The sequence below is a fragment of the Meleagris gallopavo genome, chromosome 3, assembly GCF_905368555.1.
Source record: "Meleagris gallopavo chromosome 3, MGAL_WU_HG_1.1, whole genome shotgun sequence".
Lineage (NCBI taxonomy): Eukaryota > Metazoa > Chordata > Aves > Galliformes > Phasianidae > Meleagris > Meleagris gallopavo.
In genome coordinates this window covers 88,788,668-88,808,414 of record NC_139406.1, presented here as the reverse complement: position 1 = coordinate 88,808,414, position 19,747 = coordinate 88,788,668, and the positions used below count along the sequence as shown (strand labels likewise).

At 36.3% G+C, this 19,747-nt stretch overlaps 1 protein-coding gene across 1 annotated transcript in view; it reads left to right on the top strand.

Annotated features, from left to right (window-relative positions):
• FAM135B (family with sequence similarity 135 member B) overlaps nucleotides 1–16,573 on the top strand; it is a 122,912-nt gene extending 106,339 nt beyond the window's left edge. Inside the window, exons 12-19 of the mRNA XM_085221732.1 lie at nucleotides 625–2,686; nucleotides 3,625–3,791; nucleotides 5,003–5,094; nucleotides 8,257–8,354; nucleotides 8,656–8,807; nucleotides 9,221–9,331; nucleotides 11,687–11,800; nucleotides 13,055–16,573. Of these exons, the coding sequence (XP_085077858.1) occupies nucleotides 625–2,686; nucleotides 3,625–3,791; nucleotides 5,003–5,094; nucleotides 8,257–8,354; nucleotides 8,656–8,807; nucleotides 9,221–9,331; nucleotides 11,687–11,800; nucleotides 13,055–13,260 (3,002 nt within the window). The 3' untranslated portion in view covers nucleotides 13,261–16,573. The remainder of the gene's footprint in view (nucleotides 1–624; nucleotides 2,687–3,624; nucleotides 3,792–5,002; nucleotides 5,095–8,256; nucleotides 8,355–8,655; nucleotides 8,808–9,220; nucleotides 9,332–11,686; nucleotides 11,801–13,054) is intronic.
• The last annotated feature ends 3,174 nt before the right edge of the window (nucleotides 16,574–19,747 follow it).

The window sequence follows — 19,747 nt, the reverse complement described above, 5'->3', positions numbered from 1 at the left end:
AGGTGATTTTTCATTAAGATTTGTCATTAAGAAAATATTTAGTTCTGCAACGCGGAAGTACAAACTTTTAGTTTTTGCTTCCTTTTTCTTTTTAAGCAACTATTAAGATTAGCAGAGAGGTAATACATATTAATAAAATAAGCGACCATAGTCCAGTAAATGTAGCTTCTTATTCAGAATTTCCACTCTTCCAGAGCTATCAAATTGCCTAAATTTTGACAGTCATAATTACTAATGTTTAAGCCATTCAACTGTGTAATAAGCTGATTGACAAACAAGATCTACCCTACATATAATGTGGTACAACAGTAAGAACGTAAAGTGCCGTTCTGATTAGTTTATCAGTGCTAGAAACTAGCAGTTTAGATAATATCAGTAAAATATAGTTCCCTCAGTATAATTCTGTCTTTTTTGGTCTACTTTTAACTTGTTTACTGATTATAATTCCAGTTAAATGAACTCTGGTATTTGCATTTGTAATATATTTCTAATGTAGATATAATTTATATAGTATAAATATACATACTTTTCTAGGCCTTACAATTACTGTTCCAAGTCCCATATATGTATGTAGCGCTGAGTGGAAGTTGCAGATATAAATTCTTTTTTTTTTCTTTCTTTCAGATCAGAATTTGGATTCTTTCCCAGATTTTGAGGCTCCTGCCAATACTCAAATTGATACAATACATGAGAAGGAAAATCTTGCATCAAATGATGACACTGTAGAAATGAAAGGAGACTTTGGGAAAGGTACTTTGCTAATACACACAGACAGGATAAATGGGAATCCTTGCCTGTATAGTGATTCCAAAGGTGTTGCTTTTGCAGCCAAGAGTTTAAACCAGCACTCCACATCTCAGGTATGTACAGCGAACAAAGAAGGCCAAAAGATACCTGAAAACATTTATGTTTCAAGTAAGGAAACTACTTCTGTCTCAGAGCTAAGCAATACAGAATGCATATCAGAAGAGTCTAAAACATGCAAGGAAGTTTTATTAAGAGACAGTAGGCATTCAGTGGGTATTACCTCTGAAGAGAAGAAATCTAGCAATAAGGGTGCCCACAAAAGTGAGCCCGTGTTGATTGTCAGTGCTCAGATTGAGTGTGGGGCATGCGGAACTGATGGCTTGGAAGGCAGGACTGAAATACATAAAATGACTGAATCTGGTCATCCTGAGAATAATTTCAGTTCTGAGCTTGCACTGAGTGAATTCACCAGGCTTGAAAGAATACCAGATGCAGATAGCAAGCCTCTGCAGCCTGTTTTGAAAGCTTTGCCCTCCCACAGCTTGGAGGTGAAGTTGTTTGCGAAGGAGCAACGAACTGAGGAGTGTGAAGAATTTACCCTGATGTCAGGGGTCATAAAGAGATCCTCCTCTATTATATCAGATTCGGGCATCGAAAGTGAACCAAGTTCAGTAGCGTGGTCTGATGCTCGGAGCCGGGCTCTGGAACTGCCCAGTGATCGAGAGATCCTGCACCACTTGGTACGGAGACATGCCATCCACCGGAATTCCCTGGAGGGTGGGCACACAGAAAGCAATACCAGCCTGCCCAGCGGGATACAAGCGTCTCTCACATCCATTAGCTCTTTGCCCTTTGAGGAAGAAGAGAGAGAAGTGGAGCTTACCAAACTGACTAAATCTGTCTCAGCTCCTCAGATCAGTAGCCCAGAGGAGCCTTTGGAGGAGGTGGACATATCTAAACACATTGAAGCAACCTCACGAGACTCAGGAGGATATTTAAAAAGCTGCAGGGAAACAGAGAATGGAGATGGGCAATCAATGATCGATTTTTCTATGTGTCAGCTCACCACTAAAAGTGGGCAGCTAGAACCAAGAGAACCTCCCAAACCCTCTGCCAAAAACAGAAATGACAACATAGAACTACAAAGGGAGGCAAAGGAAGATTTCTCAGAGACTTACTGCAGTTTGGAATGTGCAAAACCACCTGCATGTAATCCTCTCAGAGATAATGACTCTGAATGTCAATCACTGGAAAGCAATGATGGGTGCAGCTTAAAAACACCAAGGGCTAATAATTACTTGGACAAAAGCATAGACGAGTTTGATAAGTACATTACAGATCCAAAGGATACATCTAAGCCGGACAGCTTAAAAATAGAACAAAACTTGTACATCAATGTGAGAAAAACAGGAGAGGACAGTTTCTCACAAAGCATAAAGCTGGTTCCACATATCTGTAATCCTGTTTCAGGTCCTTCAGAAACTTCAACAGAATTTGGCTCAATGCAAGAAGAATGCAATAGCTTTCTTGCTGATGAGAGCCTGCTGGTGTATGCAGAAATGCAGGGGTTACAGGAAATTGAGCTCAACGACTCACTTGCCTTAGCAGATCCTGCTGCAGAATCCTGCCAGGACAAATATCCTCAGGAACTTGACAACCAAGGGCAGAAACTTGTAGCTAATGGCACTGGGTTTCACTCAGTTACAATGGATGGGGTAACACTGGAAAGCAGAAAGGCTGTTGATGTAGTTAACCTCTCTGTCTCTTGCACGGCCACATGTCTTCCCTTTTCTTCTGTGCTCAAAGAGACCCCTGCGATGGTTGGCTTCTCTGCAAAGCAGGCTGCATTTCCCATCACACGTCAGCCTCTGGGCTCTTTTGGAGTTGTTTCTTCCCATTCAAATGAGGTGGATGAAGAGGCCAATGAAAGGATGCTGAAGTAAGAATGTCTGATTAATTAGTCAATGTTGCTGTCATATCATGACACCTTGAAAAATTTCAGGACCCTAGTATGGAAATGGGTTGTGATGAGGGGAGCGTCAGCCTTTTCTCTCAGGAAACAGCAATAGGATATGAGGTAATGGCCTCAAGTTGTGCCAGGGGAGTTCAGGTGAGATACTGGGAAAAATTTCTTCTCAGAAAGAGTGGTGAGGTATTGGAACAAGTTGCCCAGGGAGATGGTAGAATCACTTTCCCTGGATATATTTAAAGAAAAGGTTGGTGTAATACTTACGAACATGGTTTAGTGGGCAATATTGGTAGTACATGGCCAGTTGGACTAGGCGATCTTAAAGGTCTTTTCCAACCTTAATGATTCTGTGATAATGAAAACTTGTATTCAGAGACAGTTACTACCTGAGAAATTATAGTCTAAGCAATCCAAAAGACATATGATTTATACATAATAAATAGTCTAAGTAGATAGGAGACACAGAAAGACAGAGAGACCCAAGATCTTCAGAGAAGTTAGGTCCTTAAACCTCATGGAAATGAGTGAGATTTGGATGTGTATATAGTCTTTAAGATTTTGCCCTCCATTATGAGGTCATGGTTAGCCAGACGTGAATATTGATCCTATATAATTGCAGTGCCATAGCTTGTTTTTCTCTTCTGCTTAATTTTACCAATTAACTAAGCTATGAAGGGGGATCACAGATGGGTTGTAGGGATTAGCTTCAGTTTCTGAAACTGGAAAATGGGAGAATGGATGTTCACAGTACCTGGAGAATAGATTCTTTTTTTCCCCTTCTCTTTCTTAGCCTATTATCTTCTCTACATCCTGATTTCTCCCAATCAGAATAGAACCTTCTCATTTCTAGTTTGAGGGTTGGCTATTGAATACCCAGTTCTACTGTGATTAATTAATGTATTCTCCAGTTTTTATCAGGCCAAAGAAAAATTTAAAAAAGAAATGAAGATTGAAGGATTTCTGTACAGTGACTTATCTGTACTAGCTTCTGATATCCCATATTTTCCACCAGAGGAAGAGGAAGAAAATTTGGAAGATGGAATTCACCTGGTTGTCTGTGTCCATGGATTGGATGGTAAGACCAGGAGCAACAGCTGTGTGTAAAAGTCATTCTGGTGTAAGCAACAGTGAAAAATGCAGATCTACAGGAAATGTGAAAGAACATTTATCTTAGAGTTTAGCTTTTTTAAGTTATTATAATAAAGAGTCTGGGAGAATATTAAGTATTTAACAAATGAGTACTGCAGCATATTTTTGTCTGTTTTATTTAGGCAGAATTCTGCACCAAATTACATCAGTCCTTCAGTGTACAGTATGAGTATATTACAGTAACTCTTCATGTTTTTTTGGAGATTGGTTGTTTAGCCAGTTGTTTATCTGGTTGTTTATGACACCAGGATGAAAGCATTACTTAACAAAGTATACAATGTTGTAAAAAAGATTTTTGCTGGCTTTAGAATGTTGAAGAATAACACATATTCACTGTAGTGGAAGGCTGGCCTGGAATATTTTGAATACTTTCCAAGCAGAAAATGGATATGTTAAAGTTGAAACTTTTCTTAAAGTTATTGATTTCAGTGGGCTAGGTACAGGTGTTAATGTTGAGACTACAGAGAAGGAGGGACCAAGCCTCAGAAGCGTGAAATTCTCCCTGATTTATGCAGGCATGTTTGCCATTCAAAATCCCAATGGCAGCAATGTATTTCTCATAAAAAGTAAATCCTTTTCCAGTAAAATAGTTCAGAATAACTCAGAAATTGTCTAGTACGAAGTTGGGGCATTTTGGTCATCTTCCAAAATATTTTAAGACCACATTTCAGAATCAGGTTTAATTGCAAGTACAGAGAGGCAGGCTATTCTGCATGTGATTACCCATCCTTATACTCAAACACAGGTGCCAAGGACCCTTGAAGGTCTATTATCACTTGGTGCAAATCGCAAGGCACAGACATCTACCTTTTCATGACCCCTTGTCTTATCTACACTGTTCAGAAAATAGGGGACTAAGTTATTCTGAGCTCAATCTTTGCCCTGTCCTCCACACTACTTGTGCAGCTCATGCAGTGCCCAAAAGCAGGAGGTGAGGTCCAGCCGTCCTTGCACAGAAGACAATGTTCTTGCTCTCCTATTATTTCAATGCATGACCCTATTGTGTGGTAAGCTGTCATGGCAACACTTAGCAAGAGCTTCCTGGTGCAAAGGTATACTAGAAGATAAACGCATTAAATCAAGTCTCGATTATTTTTTCTGTCAAATTACATCTTATAAAGTGTCATTTGTTTCTAGGTAACAGTGCAGATCTCCGGCTGGTAAAGACTTTTATAGAACTGGGACTCCCTAGTGGAAAACTGGACTTCCTAATGTCTGAAAGAAATCAGGTAGTACAGAGCTAAATTTTGTCTTCCATTAGATCTCCTACAAGCTGTTGGTGTTGCTGAAACATGGCCTTCAGGAAGGCTTTCACAAGCTGGATTAAGCAATAGAACTGGGGAATTCAATGAGTTTTAGTAGGATTGAGCTCAAACACCTGTTCTTGTGTAAGATGGTAGGGAGATTGAACCTTTTGGAAATATTTAGAGCATTGAAGTCAAAAGGAATTAGGTTATTACTTAAAAGACTAGAACCTACACAAAGAAAATTGATTTATCTTGTGAGTTTGAAACCTTTCAACCTCTGCCTGTTGGATGCTGAGTGACACAACACCAACAGAAAGCAACATTTAATGATGTTAAATTCTCTGGAGGATGTAAAATATCCAGAAGGTGTTGTCAGCTTCTTTTGGTGCATCAACCATTGTTTCACCTGTTAGAATATTTGTGATATTTATATTCTTAAATGATAAAGAAATATCTTTCAGGAAAATGCAGTGCCCGTCCAAGCAGAGCAACAAAAATAAATGCAACACTCTGCTTTGCAGTGAACTCATATTTATGATACAGAGGCTTACATTTATGCATAAGATAAGGATTTCCATTGCTGGATCAGAGACATTATTATGATTTAAGATGAGCTGAGAAACTTGAGTCAAAACTTTCCACCCTTTACTCAATAGCTTTTATACTTACAAGTGATTAAGTTTGTGTTGGTCTATGAATTTGCTGCCTTCAATGAACATTATCATTATCCTGAGGTCATAATTGGTACTTTCAATCCTACAGTGTGAAAAGATAAGAAAGTTCCTATAGCACTGGAAATACAATGTTTTTTGGCTTTTTATTTATTTATTTATTTAAATTAAAATTGATTCTTTAAAGATCCAGTCACCTTTTTTCCCTGCTCTGGGAACCATTCTGAAAATGACCCACAAAATCAAACGTTTAGCTGAATTTTCCTTAAGAGAGGAAAAGTCAAGCCACCTTTTTTTAGGCACTCCTCTACTTGACAAGCTCAGTTAGGCTGAGATACTGAAGATACTGAAGGATAGATATATAACCTGGTGAAATATGACTTTTGATGTGTTTTAGTTGTGATTAATGTCCAAGCTGGTATTTTTCCACTTTTAAACAACCTGAAAGATTTGGGATGATGAGCCTGAGAAGAAATCATTAATTATCAGTGCAGACTAAACAAACAGGCAGGAGGTTAGTGGACTGTTTGTAGTTTATGTGAACGTTTATTTTAATGCAGTATTGCAAAGTGAATATGCTCATGTTTTCTTTTGCTAGAGTTGCAATTAGCAAGATGGGTTGTGTCACAAAAGCATTAATTACTAGATATGTTTGCTCTGAATAGCTGCTCCAATATTTGATGATTGTTTCTGTGGCAACTCGTTAGTTATTTGATTTAGAGTCCTGTTGGTTTGTCAGATGACACAGTTCTGAATAAGATTTGCCTGTAAATGTGTAGATCAAACTATATATATATATATATAATTTTTTTTTTTTTTGTATCACAATTGTTACTACTGTTGGAAGCAACAAATTGTTTAAGTCTCTCTCTGGCACTCATTGTCTTTTTATTGATATTGTTGAATATCCAACACACAACATTCACACAACATTTCATTAAATGGCATAATAATTTTGTGATCACATCCTTAGCATCAACATCAGCCATGTATGTGTAATGCATGTAGGTTGCTCCGAAAGTAATGCTTCCTATTTATTTTCATGGAAACCACAACAGATACAAAGAACACGATGACACTATTTGATAGACCAAATTCTCAGGTACAAAACACCATTTTTCTTTATAGTCACCAGCATAGCTATGCATTTTCACCAGCGATGAACAGAAGCCTGCATACTGTGCCTATAAAAATATGCAACAGCAGAGGTGACCTGCTGTCACCACTTCTGAAACATACCACCCACCGACTCACTGTGTTCACATCTACTGTTTATTCTCCATAAAAAATCAGTAAGCATCCATGAATATCAATCGGTGCAATTTTTTCCACATGAAGGAAATCAGTGACACACCTTTGTTTCATACACACTGACTTCCATGTCAGGCGCCATTCTGTCAGACTGCCTCTCTGCTGCCATCTGTCACACAGCAACAAAATGTAGCAGAACAGAGCTTCAACCTCTACTACCATATCACCAACATCTGCCTCTGACATTGTGGACCAACATAATAAGATAGGATGTATTACTTTCAGAGCCAACCTTCTATATTCTGTAAATTATTTTATCATAGTAATCTATGATTCAATTCTAAAACGTCAAAAGCTTTTATTTTGTTATGCAGAATATGGCTCAGAGGCTGAGCATTAGCAATTCTCACCACTATTAAATCAGGCCACTTCAAGCCTTAATTATGAAACAGAATCACATAATTATAGGGTTTGGAAGGGACCTCTAGAGATCATCGAGTCCAATCCTCCTGCAAAGCAGGTCCCCCACAGCAGGATGCACAGGTAGATATTCAGATGGGTTGTGAATATTTTCAGAGAAGGAGAAATCACTCAGCCTGATATTGTTAGACTTACTGTTAACAAATTATAGGCCCAGGCTAATATTATCATGCCTAAGTTAGAGGCATTGTCATTGGAGAAAACAGAAGCAACCACGGAAAGTGATTTAACCCCTTAACATACTGTCTTCTACAGGGTCCTATTTCCACTTCCCATGAAGGAAGTGTAGGATTAATCTTGTTCGTAATTTAATACTCATGTTATGTGTCTGAAGCTAGAAACACAAAATAGGGTCAAATAAACTCTGACAAAAGATTTTGCTTTACCTCACCTGAGAGCTCAGTGAAGAAAGTGAATTTCCACACAGGCTGTACTGACAGCCATGTGATCGATAGTAACCAGTTGTTTCTGGTGATGTGAGAAATACTTGAGTAAGTATGCAATGTTGCCTGGAATATTTTTCTAATAAACTGAAAGTGATTTACAATTGTTTTCAAAGAACTTAAGTTTTTAGAAGGTCAGGAAACTGAGAAAAATTCTGACCCCATTGAGCATTCATATATAAAATTTGGAATAGTTATTACTTTTGTGCTTATGATTTATTTTGAAAATAACAATAGCCTGGGATATATGTATGCTGCAATAGCTTTTGATTCACCTACTCAAACCTTTTTTTCACCAGACTGATACTTTTGCTGATTTTGATACAATGACTGACCGATTGTTGGATGAAATTATTCAGCATATTCAGTTGTATAACCTCTCCATATCCCGAATAAGGTAAGCATTCTGACTGAATTGTCTGTAGCTATCTGTGGCCATGAGCGTCATTCAGTAAAATTAGCTTTTCCAAAACTGTCCTATGTCAAATGCCATTGAGGTCAGTGAGCTGAATTTTTACATTGTAATAGGTGGTAGAGAGTAGTAATGAGGCTTAACAAAATATAAAACGACAGCTAAATTATACTACTAAAAGCCCCGATAGAGGCCAATTGAAAGCAATTTATGTTTCCCCTATACTTACTTTAAATATCATATGCGTGTTTTTTTGTATTTATATTATTCTGGTCTTTCCCAACAGTTTTATTGGACATTCCCTTGGTAATGTCATCATCCGATCTGTACTAACTCGCCCCAGGTTTCGCTATTACCTCAACAAGTTGCATACCTTCCTGTCCCTCTCTGGGCCTCACCTTGGAACCCTTTACAACAACAGTACTTTGGTTAGTACAGGTAAGAGTTAATGGGAGGGCACCTATGCATGGTTTAAGACTGCTCTCTGGAAAATCCATAGGTGTAGAGTAACGAAAGAAGAACTCGCTTCCTCTGTGTTCTTCCACTTCTTTTTGTACTGACAATGGATAGAGGCATCTCCAAAGCTGAAAAAAAGACCGTAGTGTGAGAACTGAATGTCCCAGTGTTTAGCCTTCCTGGATGTTTATGTCACCACAACACTGGACGGTCCAAATGACACACCTAGACTTTTCTCCTTGTTTATTACCAATTCAGGAGGAAACAGAGACATAAAATAAGTAGTTAAAGTGCTAACCTTACTGAATTCACTTTATTATTGAAGGCATGTATCTTTAATCCCTTTGGTTGATAATTAGCAAAAAGGTAAAAATATAGTCAAATTTTCATTGCAGGTCTATGGCTCATGCAGAAATTGAAAAAATCAGGGTCACTTTTGCAGTTGACCTTCAGGGACAATGCAGATCTGCGCAAGTGTTTCCTTTACCAGCTCAGCCAAAAAACAGGTGAGTGAGGCTTAATGTAATTGTGCAGATGTTGGGAATTATTCCAAAGGATTCTGCTAGATTGCTGTGTCCTCCAAGGAGTAAAAAATATGCATGCTATTACATACATCTTTATTTAAATGTTCTGGCTTTTGAGAAGGACAACTCTTTCTAACTTTAATATCTGTTTTATTTGTGCCTTATTTCTGCACAGATATAAATGAATATAGTTGCCAAACAGTTAGTGCCCAATTAAAGCCTCCAGGATGAAGCAAGCCTGCGCCTAATTTCATATTCTTCAAGCAAGAAATAACAGGCCACCATCACTTAATTAATTTTAATAGATGCAAATCATTTTTTCTTCTTTTTTATTATTTTTAAAATTTAACATTGCTTATCTCTAGGAAATAGGTGCTGTGAAATGAAGAGCAAATTTTATTCATGTCTACTGTGACACCTCTATACTGCAGAGTGAGACATATGGCCTCACAATGCAAAAATGTTGTCTGCACAGAGATCATATTACCCCTTCTTTGGTCTACCATGAATAAATGAAATAAATTATGCTTTCCCTAAGAAAAGAAACTTAGCATAATCCTTCTGTTCAGGCAAATGTATCCCTCTAAGTGTTATTTTTAATGTTGCATATGAGCAAACTTGTGCAAAGTATGCATTTATTGATTTTGTTTCTACAATTTTTGTTTCTACTGTTACTTAATCATTTGTTTTGAGTACTATTCCATTTTTAAAAGAAAAAAAAAAAAAAGCTGTTTCACAAAATGAAACAACAATTTCTACTTTCTTAACAGAATTTAGACATTGAGTTACCAAGGCATTTATTGGCATTTTAAGTTTTACTAAAAAAAATAACAAAACAAAACAATTCACCTGTCTTGCTCCCAGTTCCAGATTAGATACCAAAGCTGCAAAAATAGAGACAGTATTCATGTTCTCAGAACCTTCTTTCTACATGGAGTGTCACTAACTGGTACTTAATTTTATTTCTTTTTTTGCACTCCATTATATTGCTGTTAGAAAATGAAAACTGTGTAAGATGAGTACAATTTCTTAATTTTTTTTTTTTTTTTCTGACAGACATGGAGCTGTTTAATAATTTTCTGAACAAAGTATATGATCTAATTAATGTTCCTTATGCTTGTCTGAAAGTGAAAAACATTATTCTCTATTGAGCCACTTCACATAAGATTTTAGTTATGGTAAAACTCAGTGATGCTTCACCTACATCTTTCTCCAAAGCAAAAGCTACAAACAAAATTGGTTTGATTACACAGGAAGAAAATGGTGGTCTCAGTCATATTTAGTAAAGGGAGTTGGCAGAGCTCTCCTGTGGTGGTGATGGTCAACTTTTCTATGAAATCTAGAAAGCCGAGGAATCGGTTCTGGACCTAATTTCTATAAGGAGAAGGGAAGGATGAAGGTCAAACACAGCCCTCCTGTGTTCAGAATAATCTCTGACCTACCAGCCTCCATCATGTGTTCATTCTCCAAGTTTTCCCCTGAATGAGGGTGTTGGAGGCCTCGAGAAACCACATACAGAGCAAGCAGCAGGAACATTTTTCTGTAGCCAGTGGCAGCCCCATTGCCTCCAGAGAAGAGGGAGAATTTATGGTTTTGAGTCCATGTACCATCACATGTATTTGTGACTGAATCCCAAGGCTTTTTCCATACTGATGAAATAGTGTGATGTCTTAACAGTGAAAGTGACCTATTTCCTCTCTCTCTCTTTCAATTCTTTTTTTTTTTTTTTTCTATTTTACTAGCTATTGGGTTGTTGGTTTTTTTTGTGTTATTTTTTGAATGTCATCCCCAATTATGTGAATTGTAAGTACACAGTGTTTCCAGTATTTACAGGCGTAAATATTTGCAAAGTGAAGATTCTAATCAATCACTATTTGAAACCAAGTCAGTTCTTGCTTTTTTTGTTGTTGTTGGTGGTTTTTTTTGGTTGTTTTTTTTTGTTATTGTTGATATGTAATTAACCTATATGCGCACTGGTAAGTATTAAATAGCTCACAAAAGGAGGATAAATAGTTTTAAAGCTATCCTTATGAATTTTAGTTTGTGCTTTATGTTTTAATTGTTCTTTAACTATTTTGCAGTATATATTTTAAAGTGTTATTTAACATAAATGTGTTTGTACTGCCCATCATTGTGCTGGACCAAAGAAGTTGTGAATGACCCATCTCAGGATGCATTCAAGGCCAGATTGGATTGTGCCCTTGGCAGTCTGATAGAGAGTCTGTTTTAATGGTTGGCAACCTTGTTCGCAGCAAGGGAGTTGGAATGGCTTCTATGATTCCATATTGGATTCTATGATTCTATGATAAATGTATTCAATGCATTTGTTTATTACAGGTCTTCAGTACTTTAAAAATGTTGTATTAGTGGCTTCACCCCAAGACAGATATGTACCCTTTCATTCAGCAAGAATAGAAATGTGCAAAAATGCACTCAAAGACAGGCATACAGGTATGTTTATGTTTCTGTATTTGCAAAGCTGTTGAGAAGTAGTGTTTTTGTGTAACTGAGTTTGTTGTATCACAAGAGTATTTCATCAGTGATCAAAACTCAGATGCATATTTCATAAGGAAGAAAGTGTTGTTTTTCCACAGGAAATTACTAAAATAAAGAAAAGCTTTTAATGATGTTATTTGCTTGATGAATATAAATTTCAATTAGGTTGTGATCAAAGATTTCTTATTGATTCTTTCCCTTGCCATCCTAATTTTTTTTTTAAACTGATGAAAATAGATCTAGTTCTTAACAATGCTCCTCTATAGTTTACTGAATTATTAGTATTGTCTCATACAATGAAATCTCTCTCAGCACATCCTAAGTTAATGAGTTTTCTCTTTGTTTTCAGTAGTGTTTGGGTGATTGCCATGTAATTTGAGAGATCTAAAATCGTATTGGTTTGGAATAAAATCATGCAAAGCACATCAGGACTCAATCCACCAGGTGCCTAGCTCTCCTGTGAGCACAGCTGTGCACTGTTCCTAGTATTGCCTTTGTTACTTACAGTTTCCCTCTTTTATAGAATATTCCATTGTTTCAGTCTGATACTAATTCCAGAAATAAAGTTCAGTATAACTTTATACATGTTTCACATGTATGATTAACTAGAAATTGCAGTACTCCTTGGAAGTAGAGATACCCAAAAGTCAACATGGTTGCCTTCACACAGTTCTTTCTTTTTTACCCCAGATATGTACCAGGGACATCTTTGGTCTAGTATATGCCAGATCTACAGTCAATGTATGTTCATGAGTACAAGTTTTCTGAGCTGTTGTTGTTGCCCTATAAACTCCTGAGCTGTCTGCAGAATGATGATCTTCCTGCATCACATTCCCCAGAGAAACCTGAATAGGACTCTATGTCTTACCAGACCCTTTTGCATTCAGTTTCACAGACAGCATTAGTCCAACCCTCTTCCCCAGAGAAACGGGAGTATTTCCGTCCATCTCAGGAGAAATAGGACTGAGAGATGTGTCCCACTCTTTGTGCTAGGGGCTTCATTAGACTACCCTAATAGACAGAATAGATAGACAATGAAGAATGACATTTGTAACATGCTGTTACTTGGCAAATCTTTGTAATAAAGTGTTTCTATTGAGTTTTGTCCTCATTTCCATTTTCCACTGAGACTGTCTTTATATGACATGGAAAGAAAGAGGAGGTCTGACATCTTTGGCACGTAGGTGTAACATCTAAAATCTTTTGCAGGTCCTGTTTATGCAGAAATGATTAACAATCTACTTCAGCCTTTAATTGGGGCAAAGGACTGCACTTTGATCAGACACAACGTGTTCCATGCTCTACCAAACACCGCCAACACATTGATAGGCCGAGCTGCCCACATTGCTGTGCTGGACTCTGAACTTTTCCTGGAGAAATTTTTCCTCGTGGCAGGACTCAACTACTTCAAATAGTGCCTGAAGTGTGGGGTAACTGAAACAAACCATTTCATTGAATGGAGGAGAATCCCTTAGCCAAAAGCTTCTAGTATTAGAAATGAGATCAGGTGGGACTTTCAGACTCTCCATTTCCATTTCTGTTTCCAGAAAATAAAGTGCTATGGCTTTAAGGCATTCAGGCTTCCAAATATTGGTGCTTTTGGAAGAAACAAATTCTTTTTCAGTTTTTATGTCGTTTGTCTACATAAAGACATGAGTGAATTCCGAATGAGAGAATCAGAATATAGATAGTTAATTATCTAAATGAGGTGTGACCAACGTGTTTGCAATTTCTCTCAAATACTAACCCAGGAACTTAGCTGTTCTTGATTTAATGCTTATTTATGTATTAACAAACACATCTGTAGCACTTTGGGATGATTAACACAAGAGGAAAGAAACGTATATGAACTCAGGTTAAAACCTCCTTTATGATGAACTGAAAAGTCAACATTCATGAAAATTTCAATGTTTCCATTTCTCAAAAAAAAAAAAAAAGATTTCATTATTCATAATTATTTGTAACATGCACATATTCATATCATGGAAAGGGGGGAAATATTTAACATAGAATGAAAAAAAATCTTGATATTTGTCTTTTTTAAGAAACCCTTAAATTAGTTGGACTTTTGTTCAAATTAGAAGCTGCCAAACTGGTAAGAGACTATTGGATTACTTGTGAAATAACAGTGGCATCTGTTAAGACTTCTCCTGTTTACATTTATAAAATACCATTATTGTGCTCGTCATTATAATCTTAGAGTTAATTTTTTTACTTTTACATTTGTATCCAAATACATTTACCCCAAGATAATTGTTTCTGTATATCATTCTGACCCTGAAATTCGAAATTTGACCAGTAATGCCCCTGTAAAAATAATCCAATGGAAATGGATCAGTGACCAAGAGCAGGAAGGATTACGGAAAGCTCAAAAACATAAGGCTTCCTCTGCAGTGCTCTAAGAAGGTTTTACTAATGCCCATCTGTAGTGCCATGTGCAATCCTAATTATTTTATGGTTACCGCTTGTTAAAACATGTAAGAATTTATTAATACAATGATATCAGAGTTCTTTTTAAGAGTGTGGAAAATAACCCATTTTTCACTTTTCTATTTTGCATTTTTTTAAAATTAAAAGTTACCAGCATTTTAAATGACAAATTTCAATAAATTTCTATAATTTTTCATACCATTTTAATAAATTTTCAATGTCACAGCAGCTTTTTCAAAAAAAAAATATTTTTGTCTGGAAGGAAGACCATTTTTTTTTTTTACTGAAAGTGTAATTTGTTTAGAAACATAACTGACCAACCTTGTATAATGAAGGAAATGAACATAAAAAGTGACAAAGTTGGTTCCAGATGTCAAGATTGTCAACAGAGATCTAAGATAAAGTGGTGTAGATTTCTGAAATAGGAGGAACCCCCAGGGAAATATTTGTACACACACAGGATAAAACTTGCTGCGTTCTGAAAAAGAAAAGTGGGAAAATTACATAAAATTAGTTCAAGAAAAGAGTTGCTAGCAAATAGAAGTGAAGATGATCTAGTTTAGGCATGTTTTGAAATAGAAAGGAATAAGTAGGAATATACAAAAAGCTGAGACTAAGATCATGTGAAATCAGGTAGGTATATTTCACTTAAAGATCATCTTCTGCCCTTCAAAAGTGACACAAATTAAATAGAAAGAATTACATGGTGCATTTCAATAGTGACAATTTTTGTAAACATTAAATATTGCTGTAATATTTGAATAGGTGGATACTATTGTTGGTTTTTTTTCTTTGTTTGTTTTCCTTTTAAAAATTAACATTTTAAAGCTAGAAGCTGAATTTACTCAGTTAAAGATAAATTCTGTGTCAGGAATCAAGAACTTCTGGTATCCACATCTTGGTTTTGGAAGTCTTTATGGCTTTTCAGCCTCAAAATTTTAGTGCCAGCTAAACCTATTTGTCAGCATCCTTCTTCCTTGGTAAACTATTTACACAGTGTTAAACATACTGAGACTTTTAGGTTAAGCTTTTATACAATGCAGTGGTTTTGATCTGAAGCCACTGACTTCCATGGAGTATGTGAAACGCAAGGAAGGAAAACAATCCCCAAATATCAGCAGTCTTCAGTGAATTCTGTAGTGATCTGTTACTCTTTTAGAAAATTTTCATGAGTCTACACATTGAAAATTTTTGAAGTTACTGAGAGGCCATTTTATACATATATACATACTTAATGCATGCGTGTATGTACGCAGTGTATACAAAGAAGTACAACAAAAGAATAGTGCTTATTTCAAAGTCTCATAATTCCATTCTTTTTTTTTAATCCTGACTATACTGAATATGACAGCATACCAGTATTGTGCTTCTTAAGCTTAGATTGATGATTGCACATTAGACAGCATTCTTAAACTTTTGTCCACATGACTGTAAGGTCTCTTTTGTATTATTACAGAAAACTGGTGGCCCTTTCAATACTCTACACTGCTAACAATGCTGGGATTGATAGGTGAACATACCTAGAGGTTTCTGTGTTCTTATACATACAGTGTTCTTCCATGGCCTGGTGTCTGATTTCAGTGGAGTTTGATTAGGTCCATGCAGCTTGCCCCTTAGAGGATGTGATAGAAAGCTTCTACAGAGCCTCCAAAAAAATTTAGAAGACATCATTCCAGTGAGATGATGTAACACAGATTTTATCTTCTTTATGCTGCCAGAACATTATGGGAAATATTAGCAATAACTGTCTAGCTTATCTTTCATTTCAAGGTTCTCAGAATAGTCTCCCTCTTTTTTTTTTTCTTTTCTTCTTTTTAATAGGATATTGCCTTGTTAATAACACAGGATGTTTTAAGTCAGCACTAACAGTATAAAACATCTAACTGGCTGGACTTTGTCACAATATAGCAATCAACATTGACTCATTTTTAGAAGGTTTTTATATGTTGATTTATATAGAGAGAAATATATATTAAGAATTAACTTTGTAGCAAATATCAGCTGTACAGTGAGCATCTTTTGTGTTAACGTTTGGAATTTGAATGTATTGTCCTTACATATAAAGCTTCTTTATATAAATTTAATTCCATTAGCAGCATTGATAAGGGTTTCCCTTCAAACTGCAAACATTTGCTTTGATATATCTTTGGAGGCTGTGCTTATTTCTTAAGCAAAACTCTTACATTCACAATGGAGAAGGCAGTTTTTCAAGGCAGAGTTGGGGACATTACTGTATTTGAAATGAAACTCATCTCTGTGGGATTCTTCTCTAAAGAAGGAGAAAAAAAAAAACAAAAAGCCAACAAACACAAATATAATGTTTCTTCCAGGCTCCAATGAGTAAAATAAGTTTGTCTAGTGAGGTTTGACAAATAGCCCAAATGAATAAATTCTCTCAAGGAAAGATGATAGATCACAAGAAGGAAAAGGACAACAAAGAGTAAGGATCCCAGGACCTTGAAGGACAATATTAAAAGCTAAAGGGAAGGAAGGAAGACAGGAAAGTGCACTTAATGTAAGACGTTTTTGGGTGCCTAGAATGTATGTGAAAACTGGACTGAATCACACTTGTAATTATTAGCTATATTATTTTATTCTTTGAGGTTCAAATTTTCACTGTTACAGCTGGATAACAAGAAAACACTAGAGACAAATCATGATCATTTAAAATTTGGCTTGAAATGAGTCTTTTCTCAGCCTGCAATGATGCCCATTTCTCTTTAACAAAATTGTTCACTTGTTTTCAAAATCAGGTCTTTCCACTGACAGTAGTGGAAGCTGAAATGGATTAGCTTTAAAAGGTTGTATCCTAAAGGTTTGAAACCTTAGCACAGAACTTTAGAAATCACTAGAAGGAATACTGAGCTTTTACTTCAAAGTGCTTCATAAATATTCACTGACCAATCCTCTTTATTATTGGCCTTGCTTAAGATAGGCCAAGCTTGAAAGAGAAAGCTATTATATGGTTATACGAAAACTAGGAATTCAGGCTTTCATTAGGACTTGTAGGTTCCTCTGGTGCTTTCTGCGTGTTAAGAGAAGATCTCTTCCTTCCTACTGCTGCATTTGAAGTAGCTAATTGGTGATACAGGAGGAAAGTGAAAACTTGTAACAGTGGTATTAGAACCTTTTGAAGGTTTATGTAAGTATCTCATTATATAATGATTAGTCATGGTGCACTTCTGCAGTAGTCATAGCATGCCAATATGTATCAACCTATCTGAATGACTGTTTTCTTCATAGACTTAAATTTCCATTTGAAAATTATCATCAGGACAGACCATCATGTTTCACTCCAGCTGGTCATTTGGATGCTAAATGTCATGCCCATATAGAATTATCTTGAGAGTGTTTTAATTCAATACATATGCACAACAATTTTGATTTTGAATGTTATTAATTGCCAATTCCTGGTCAGTCTTTAATATTTATTTACCCCTTCCTTTTGGAACAAATGTTGTGACCACGGCAAGATCTTATGATTCCTCTAATTTGCTATCTCTTGAGTAAGTTAAATTGCCTTAAGCAATTCTGCTTTGCCCAGTCATTCCAAAGTTTACACAGTTGCTTTTCCATTAACTGATTTCATCTCCTGCTTTTCTTTCTGGCTAAAGCTTCCATTAATGCCTTTTCTTTTCATCCTTCAATCCTTACCTTCAAACAAATCTACAAAATTATCTCATTATCTGAATACCTTTGATGGTCTCAAGAATAACCCTGGTGACTGCACCAACAAGTGTATCATATTGTCACCTTTTGTAGACCTCTCTTTTAGCATGTAATACATCTAGGCCTGCTTTGCACTCCTGCATTCCCACTACGATGCTAATTCATGTTTTTACATGTTTTATTTAATGTGATCTTAGTCACAGTTAATCTTAAGGTAAAGGCTGTGATGCATAGACACCTAATGCGAGTCATCTCCACCTTGGCATTAGAGACAGCTGTGTTTTCTCCCTTTGTGACCATCAGACCTATGGCATGCTGCTTCTCAACAGGTTGTGTGATCTGAAAGAGCTGCTGTTTCTTCTTTGTTTTAGTAAGACTATATAATACATGCATGCTTCCCTAAGAGAAGTCCATGCACTGGGTAGAAATGGTTATGAAAACAATTTCATCACTCTGGAGCCATTTTAAATGCAGATGAGCTAGGCTTTCTCTGTATAGGATAAGAGCATAAAGAATAAATATGTATAAGCTCTGCTTATGCAAAAGTTCAGGCTGAATTAACTTCTATTACAACCTTGAAACTGATTTATCTGCTTTTGTAAATTCAACTCTCTACTTCCACACAAAGCACTGGAAGATCCTATTATCTGTGCAGGAAACTAATCACATCTGTGCAAAACTGATTCCCACATGTACATGTGCGTGCCAGAAATCCATTAGGTATATGCATGAAGTTATACATCTTCAAGCAACTTCTTCATTGGAAAAATAAGAAACTGCGGCATAGTAAACAGGACTGCTCTTATTCACTCTGGCAAGTGGTTCAGACTTGGAGAGTTATCAACTGCAAACAAATGGTTCATCCAAAGGAACAAAAAAACCAAAACCAAAAAAAAAAAAACAAAACCAAAAACAAACCCACCTCTGTGAAGACTAGCTAAAGTCCAGTCTCAAATAACTTTTTTTTTTTTTTTTTTTTTTTTTGGTCAGAGTTGGTACTCTGTGAGAGCCTGATTTATTCTACATTTCCCATACAAAGGTTAAGTAGAAAAGCCAAGAGCCCCAGTATTTCAGTTTTCATGATGGTTTATAGCAATTAATTTAAGAACCTTTTCATTCCTTCCTGAATGCTAAAGTACAAGTAAGAATCTACTTTTCCCAGTTCTGGAGAAATGCTCCCTTACATATGTGGATGTCTACCTGCATTACTCCTCATGGTGGAAAGGTATCAAGTTATTTCTCATACAGTGTTATAGATGCAGCTGTATGTGCTGCAGATCTTTTTGATCTAAGATGTCAATAACACATATTTTAGTTCTTGTATTCCCTACATACCATTTGAGTGATATGCCTAACACACCTATGTATATAGAAAGTGTCTTTTCCATGATGTATGTTATATTCTTACATGTAATTAATGTATATTGCCGTATGTAGTGTATGTATATCAAACTGTACTTTGAAGCTGGTTGTGACTACAGAGTCTAATAGGTTTCTGTTCCCTTTGAGGGAACATTTTTGTTATCTTCCAGAGCTCCTGTGAAGGAGAATTTTGCTGGTTTCCTCACCTCACTGGAGGAGAGATTGGTTTGCACAGAGGTTGCCTCTTGGCAAACCATTCATTTAGTAATTTTATCTAAGCAGCTTTGAATTTGCTGTGTGTTATTTACCAATTCTGTGGCTTCCATGGTCAGTGTAACATGTCAAACCTAGCTGCACTGTCTTTTGAGACAGGAAGGTTGCCACCATTTTTAATTTTTTCTTGACATCCACCCTTTTCTACTAAACATTCATTTTTAAGCT